This window comes from Stegastes partitus, unplaced genomic scaffold (assembly GCF_000690725.1).
Source record: "Stegastes partitus isolate 25-593 unplaced genomic scaffold, Stegastes_partitus-1.0.2 Scaffold1347, whole genome shotgun sequence".
NCBI classification, from domain to species: Eukaryota; Metazoa; Chordata; class Actinopteri; family Pomacentridae; genus Stegastes; species Stegastes partitus.
In genome coordinates this window covers 104,458-112,331 of record NW_007579078.1, presented here as the reverse complement: position 1 = coordinate 112,331, position 7,874 = coordinate 104,458, and the positions used below count along the sequence as shown (strand labels likewise).

Below are 7,874 nucleotides of genomic sequence, written 5' to 3'. Positions count from 1 at the left end.
TAATTCTTGCATTAAAGAAATGATCAGAAAGTTGAGATGGTGCTTAAACCAAGAGATGGTCAGCCAGGTAATGACTGGGTAATTTTAGGATTTTTGCTATTTTTGAAACGGGTTTGCATTTACGAGTGTTGCCTCTGTCTCTACTTGTCATGTTCTGCAGTGGTTGATGCAGACACGTGCAAAAGTTCCAAGTCATCTTCACGAGTGGCTTTCTCGTGGCTGTTGAGAGTTCATTTTGATATTGTCACACATAACTTCTAACAGGCACAAAAATGTGTACTGCACATAGTACTACTTTTCTACACCAGATGGCGCTGTTGGGGAAAAACAAACAAATGTGAGACAGGTTCACAAGTTAAGGAACAACATGACACGGTCTACAATAGTGATACAAAAGATGAGTGTCAGCTTACACCATCTGCTGGTCGCATGGGAGGAACAGTTACAATCAGAGTTGGAGCAAAAATGTGCCCAACTACGTTCAAAAGAAGTTACTGTCATACACTCAATCCTGAGTTGTTTTTTTTTTTTTTTTTTTTTTTTTAAAGAGATACGCATGTGTTGAATATTTTTCTCAAGCCACCGAAACAGCTTGTCAGTTGCTGCACAGATTGAATACTGAAAGAGAGCAAGTGTCTAATTCTTTCATAAAGTTAATGAGAACATTTTTCTGTGGCCTGAAGTGCACACCGCGCAGTAATATAGGCTGTTAAAAAGCAGACACATGGCCAATATTTGGTGGAACATACTTTGTTTTTGTTGTTGTTTACCCTAAAGTTGTTTTAATCTCCTTTTTTTTTCTTTTCTTAAACCTCTCTTTGGAGTGAAATGCACCCAAGGCCTCAGTATACCTTTGAAGTCAGGATGTTAGAACTTCCTCCTGGGCACTTGGTGATGGTGTGGAAGATTTGCTTGTTCAGATGATAAGTTACCAAGTAACCACAGTGAGTCGGAGCTCACCCAACAAGAAAAGGCAACAGCTATGACTCACTTTTTGTACTAAATACGGTTGACATCTCTGTAAATACATGTGTCTCTAAGTCCCTATAACACTGCAGAAATAAAACACGCTTACGCTTTACCGGAACGTTTGGTGTTTCATGACATATTTAAATAGAGCGTGAAAGAGTGCGTTTAGTAAAGTGTGCCTGATGGTCGCGAAAAAGTATGTGGGAGGTCAGGAAGTGGTGAGTTTGTCACGAGTGAAATGAGCCCCTGCAGTAGCTACAGGAGTTTATTTTGACAGTTTCAGGTGACGAGCACGTTGAGCCAAATGGAGGGACTGAACTATCTGATGCTGTTTTGCTGCTTTGCATTTGTCTGCGTTGATGGAGGAGGTAAGTTAAACCTTAATGTCATTTTGCTGAAGATGTGAGAAAGAACGGGGGAACATTTTAAGATGTTAGTCATTAGGTGGCAAAAAGAAAATGGTAATGAGTGAGATTACGGTGTAATTATTAAATATGCGAGTTATAAATTAAATACTTCATGTGTAGTTACATAAGTAAAAAGGAAGAAGACGAAAAGTTTAGAAATTAGGTGGGAATCAAAGAATTAATGTTTAATAATTGACAAAAAAGGGCAAAAAACAGTATTGATATGAGTATTATTATTAAATTATTAGTGTTATCATAAGAAAAGCTATTTTCCATGTTGTGGTTGCTGAGAAAACTAAATAAGGACATGTTTTAAATACGATGATGAAATGTTGGGGCAGTTTTGGGCTCCAGTGTCGGAGCCATGATGAGCTTCGATGTCCTGTTATGTAATTCAATCATCCACAATTTATAATTTAAATATGTACATGTTAACTTGCAAACAAATTTTGATGAGGTTAATTTAACAACATGCTGTAAAAAGAACATTGTGGTGAGCTATTGATAAGTTCAACGCATGATGTATAATTTTTTTGTGTTTACTGTGTTCTACTTTTTTTTTGAAAGGCATGTGTGAAGAATTATATTCAGACTTTTAATGTCAGTAAACTATGATGAGGACAAAGTGGTCTTATTACATTAAAACAAACTGAAATAAAATGAAGTGGTCACTATGTTGCAAAAATATCAATAAACTGAGAACCCTAGAAGGAATAGATAGATAGATGGATAGATAGATGATCTGTTGATCTCTCCTTCTCTTATTCAGTATTTCTTTTCTTAAAATTGGCCAGTCAGTACTTGTGTTATCTGTGTACAAAGTCTTTACACTGTCATTTGTGGGCATTACCAAGAAAATCCATCCATCCATCCATCCATTATCTATACACCACTTAATCCTCACTAGGGTCACGGGGGGCTGGAGCCTATCCCAGTTGAGTTAGGGCGACGGCAGGGGACACCCTGGACAGGTCACCAGTCTAACACAGGGCCACACTTAGAGACAGACAACCAAGCACACTCACATTCACACCTACAGATAATTGAGAATCGTTTAGAATTTTTTGGACTGTAGGAGGAAGCCGGAGAACCCGGAGAGAACCCACGCTGTGAACAGGGGGTCTTCTAGCTGTGAGGTGACGGTGCTAACCACCGATCCCCCATAATAAAAATGATAAAGAACAAGTAACAATGTCGTACTGGGAAGTACCTACATGCAGATGTCCTATAAAACTGGTAGACTTATTGGTCCTCAGCTGGTCTTCCTTTTTGTACATATTTTTCCTGTTTAAGAGTTTTTGGGTACTTTTTCTTCATCGAAATGAGGAGAAAGTGTCAACAAATTTGTGATTTGAGACGCTGGCTGAAGTAAAATTCACAGTTTTATGTGCAATAACCAGCCGTACTGTGTGAATACTGGTGTGTTTGGGAGATTTTGTTATATTGTTCAGAAACGTTTTCCTACTTTTATTCACCAGTTCCTGAAATGATAAACGATGATTAGATGATTCAGATGTATATTTTTTTGTAAATTTCAGACTCGGTTGGGTCATGTGAAGTTGCATTCGTGGGCCGGAGAGGAACGACATGGAAAATTGCCCCACAGCAAAGTCTGACAGTCGAGTGTCCTGTCAAACACTGTGGACAAACGGTAAATGTCACCTGGTGTAAACTCCTCAAGCCACACCGCTGTGAACAGCTTAATCAAACAGACAATATAGAAATAAGACAGCGTCACAACCCAGCTAACGATGAGCTAGTATCCTATTTAAGTTTCAAGCGGATTTCCGTTCATGATGACGGCCTCTACAGATGTCATTTAAAAAGGGTCCCATCTCATTTTGGATTCAGTCATCACATCAACATCTCAGTTTCAGGTATGTAGTTTTTTTTTCCTCCCTCAGTAGCAATATATAAAAGTAATACATGTGATTTTAAGTGTTGATTTTGTCTGCTATTTGTGATTCCCCAAAGATATATACATGGGGGCTGAATACTCTGATAAGGCAGCAGGTAGGAGTCTTTGTCAGATAATATATGCACATTTTAATAAATGCAGTCGAGGACCACTGATCTTTTTGTTCTTCTTCTGTAGTCATGTCACTGAGCGCTGATGATGATGATGATGATGATGAAGTTGCGCCCTGGCTGCCCTATTTCTGCATCACCATGAGCATAGTTGTTCTGGTTGCCGTCATGGTTGTGTTAACTCTCCTGAGATTCTATGGCTGGAAGCGTAAGAACAATAATATCAATTAACATTTTGGATTACTTTCAGAATATTTGCACATTTTAGCACTTTGAAACAACTTGGTGTTTGTCTTCTTTACAGGAATACTGATCTTCAAAGACACGAAGGGAGAGGTAATGAGATGCAGTGTTCGGTGTTTACAGTCGTCCTCAAATGTATTCATACCCTTCAATTAAAGAAGAGGCAAAATTCACAATAGTCGCTCAAATAAATAGAAACTGAAAAAAGTAATAATAAATAAAAATTTGCTAAATTATAATTGAGTGAAATAAGACATTGCTTTTAAATTGTGATTGACAAAAAATAAATAAATAAAATTCTAGCACTTTGCTGATGAGCAGTGGGCCAAAATCAAAATAGCTGTCAACAGGTGCAGAAGTCTGATTGAAAGTTACAGAAAACACTTGAATGAAGTGATTTGAGGACGACTGTATATAAGTTGATAAAGTCCGTTTCTAGCTGAGATGTAAGGAGACTGATGGACCTTTTTCACCGCAGACACTTGTCATAACAGGAAACGCGTCAGCATTATTCGTGATGGCTCAGTGCCATTAAATGTCCCCGTAGTTTATGACCGTGAGAAAGACGATAAAATGAACCTTCAGCCAGCTCAACTCAACAGAGTCCAGTCATTTGTAATGACACCTGACAAACCAAAGTGTCTGCTGTGAACAAGGTCTATACGGCTCCCAGTGTACCGTGAATAGACCATCTGGTTCGTCTAACTTAGTATGAGGACTGGAAGGAAACAGCCCGACTCACTCGCTAATAAACATGTCATTTATGTTTTTTTTTTATTAAGTCATGAAAAAGTCGTATTTTTGTGCAATTTGTAACCTTAAGGAGGCTGACGGACAGATGTTGTTACTTTTGGACAAAGCTAATTGAACTGTTCATATTTACATTTACACAAGAGCATCACTAAAGGTCATTTTAATGGTTTTTTTAATCCTCATTCTGATGTTTCTTTTTGTCACAGGAGATGCCCACTCAAATGATACCAGACCTCCCCAAGTGGACTGAGTCTTCCTCTCCTGCCCTACAAAGTCGTATCTTTGTTGTGAATGACATCTACTCTCCAACTACTCCAGAAACACCAAAATCACCACCTGCCCCGTCACCCGCTGAAGACCAGCCTGCTGCTTCAGACACAGCAGATAAAACGTCTGCAGTGTACGCTGTCATCAATCACAGTCAGCCTGGGATGGCTGCCAGAAAACAGAATGCGGCGACCAAAGAGGAAAAAAGTCCACAGTACACTGTCGTCAAAGTTCCCTGACACTTTGGTGTGTCACAGACACATACAGTTGAAATGATGGAAAAAATGTTGTGTCACGGAACAAGGAGATGGCTGAGCGAGATCAGCGCCGCTGCAGAAGGAGGTGAACGGAGGAGGCTTGTGGTCGTGCAGATGTACAGTGTTTCATCTAAAGTTGGTATGATAGACCAGAAGCAGTAATGAATATATTCTCTCATGCTCAGGTTTGTGAATACCTTGTTTTCTTTCTTTTAGTTTGCATTTGTGTCACTTTGGGGGGATTTTTCAGCTTTGGTGGTTGTTATAAAAAAGTTCAGTTGGTTGAGTAAATGTGTCATGTACAGATTCACTGACTTTCTCTTGCCTTTTTTGGCATGAAAGTGGAACTTTGGGGTGGAGATCTATGTTGTGAAAAAAAAAAAAACAGCTTTGTAATATAATCCTCGGCAGATCTGTGACTTTTGAAAACATGCTTTTGAGATGCGACAGTATTTATTAGGTATGTTTGCATTTCTTCTGAGCTCATTATTTTAAAGAAATGTCCATTTATACACTTCATACATTCTAAACATATTTACAGGTATTCTAGTTCACCCATTTTTTGTGTCAGAGACCAACCTCAGTGTTTATGCCTATGAACCTGGCCTTTTGACCACACCAGTGTGGTTATGTCGAAATGTGCAGGAAGTTAAAGACGGAAACACTTCTGAAGTCGACATTACGTGTGGTAGGAGACACCTCGTTTACTTTCACTTCACACATTCTGTAGTTACATAAAAATCATGTAAGAATAGGACTGATGGGCTAAGAAGAAGAGGAACGACAGAAACCAATTTAAGATGTCATTTAAAAGAATGTGTCAGTAGCCTGTAAGGTAGAGGTTTGTAACTGTCGTTGAGGAACTTTTAAAACAAATCAGCATCTACCTGCAACCCCTGATTAAAGAGAAAGGCACTGTTACATTTCTCAGAATGATTTTATGAGGCAATGCAAGGTGACAGTATTTTACCACGAAAAGAAGCAGCACTTACAGAAAAGTTAAAGAGAGAGAAATAATACACTTAGATATCCATCCATTCATCCATCCGAGTGTCCTTACTGGGATGTGAACCAGCAGCCTTCTTGCTGCGAGGCAATGATGCTAACCACTGATCCACCTGGTAGCCCTACACTTAAATATGTATAGCAGAAATTTTGCTTTCTTTACAATGATCTGGTGACACCTTCAGATCTATTGACTTTGCGCTTTATTTAGATTAAAATCGCAATACAAAATTTAAAAAAAGTAAAGTAAGTAATCTGCAATAATCTGCTATTATCAACAACCAAACCTTGTTATTAGTATGGGGACGACGCAGAAACAAATCCATACATTTCTGTTTGATGTTATCAGAGTAAGGTTTATAGCTGAGTGGGTTCTCACATACAAGGAGGATATGGTGACAAGTATTATTCAAGGATGATGAAGGATTTAAAGAAGAAACAAGTCAATAGATAGTGATACAAGACAAATAGGAGGCAAGTGTAGCAATCCAAGGAATTGTAATTAATAAAGTAGTAGTAATATTTACAGTGTGCAGAAATGTGCAAAGTATTCCCCTGAGAAGTGGCAGATCGTACATGATGTAGTCAACTTGAGAAAGGATAATCATTCATAACAGGGTACTTTTATCAGGTCAAAAAACAGAGACACCCATGAACTGCTTTTGTTAATCTGATTACTTTAAAGTCTTTTTCTTTCATTCGGTTTCAAAGCTCATCTGAGACTGTGATTGCTGTTCAGTCGTCGTCCTTATTCAACCAATGAAACCACAAGTACCTCATTACTGCTCATCTTCCCGCACGTACAGTTTACAGTTCCTATAGACAACCGTGGTAGTTATTTAGTCTTCTTCTGATCGAACACAATGTTCCTTCAGATGTACATCATGAAGCTCTAACCCACCTTTGTTGAAAATTTCCCCAAAGCTTGTATACGTATGACATTCCACTCTCTAGAAGGCACACCCAGGAGAGGAAGGTGAAAAGTTTAAAATATACACGACATGCTGCGTGTGAATCCTGGGAAGTGAGTCGAACAACTTTTCTGTATCTTGTTGGAAATTTTTCTTGTCAGCATCATGTCTGGTAGTCGCAGCCCACACACAAGTTCTGCGTCTGTACTTTCTCTCTCACACACACTCCCTCTCTGTCACACAGACGCACACACAAACACAAACACACATTGGTAATTGTATTTTTTTCTCGGGTGGACAAAGCCCTGATTCAGATTGGCAAAGAGATCGAGAGCATGGAGGCTTGTGCGAAGGCAGCGCTTGAGACGGGCCTGATTAGATCGAGCCTGAGGTCACTAAGTCAGTGTGTGCACCAGTCTGCAGCACTGCAGCTTAAAACCCCCACTGACAAGGTGCACATAAGCCCTGAATGCTTGTGGTTCTGCTCCCAAAACAGTCTAAAAGTCTAGTCCAGAAGTACAGCGCACTATGAAACAGTCAAGACATTCAAATTTGAGAAAGTTTAGAGATATGTTTCAATGCTGAGTGAGTGGAAATTCATGTTTAACTTACTTTAATTTAAGCTTTTCAATTGTCTTTAGGCATGAAGATGACCTATTGATCCAAAGTGAGGAGGCAGGGTTTGAGGGGTTTGTTGAGGGATATTGAGAGGACCAAAATGGCTCGTCTGGGTTTAACTTGCAGCTCTCAAGTAAAATTCTAATTTGTTGCTTACTGTTTTTTTTTTCTAGAGGCTTGCAGCATTGAAATGCAAAACACAAAGTCACCCCGCCTCAACGCACGGCACAACCTGTCCACCCGCACTCCTTACACACACAAACTCACTGAACTCCAAAATATACACACGCATTCCTTTTCATGGGAATGAAAAACGTTTCAGCCTCGGATCTTCGGAGAACATACGTTTCTGACTGTGGGATCATCTAATAAGCAGGCACATGGAAGCACACGATCTCATAGCACATGCAAACAGA

The 7,874-nt window shown here is 39.3% G+C and overlaps 1 protein-coding gene across 2 annotated transcripts in view; it reads left to right on the top strand.

The window, feature by feature from the left end:
- Window positions 1-5,468, top strand: part of si:ch211-214p13.8 (B- and T-lymphocyte attenuator) — a 7,770-nt gene extending 2,302 nt beyond the window's left edge. Inside the window, exons 1-6 of one of the 2 annotated variants that reach the window (XM_008298745.1) lie at window positions 724-1,337; window positions 2,915-3,253; window positions 3,351-3,389; window positions 3,472-3,612; window positions 3,709-3,740; window positions 4,607-5,468. In XM_008298745.1, coding sequence (XP_008296967.1) covers window positions 1,274-1,337; window positions 2,915-3,253; window positions 3,351-3,389; window positions 3,472-3,612; window positions 3,709-3,740; window positions 4,607-4,906 — 915 coding nt within the window. In that variant the 5' untranslated portion in view covers window positions 724-1,273 and the 3' untranslated portion in view covers window positions 4,907-5,468. Of the gene's footprint in view, window positions 1-723; window positions 1,338-2,914; window positions 3,254-3,350; window positions 3,390-3,471; window positions 3,613-3,708; window positions 3,741-4,606 lie in introns of those variants that run through there. The other variant, XM_008298746.1, reaches the window with a different exon arrangement.
- Window positions 5,469-7,874: the final 2,406 nt, after the last annotated feature.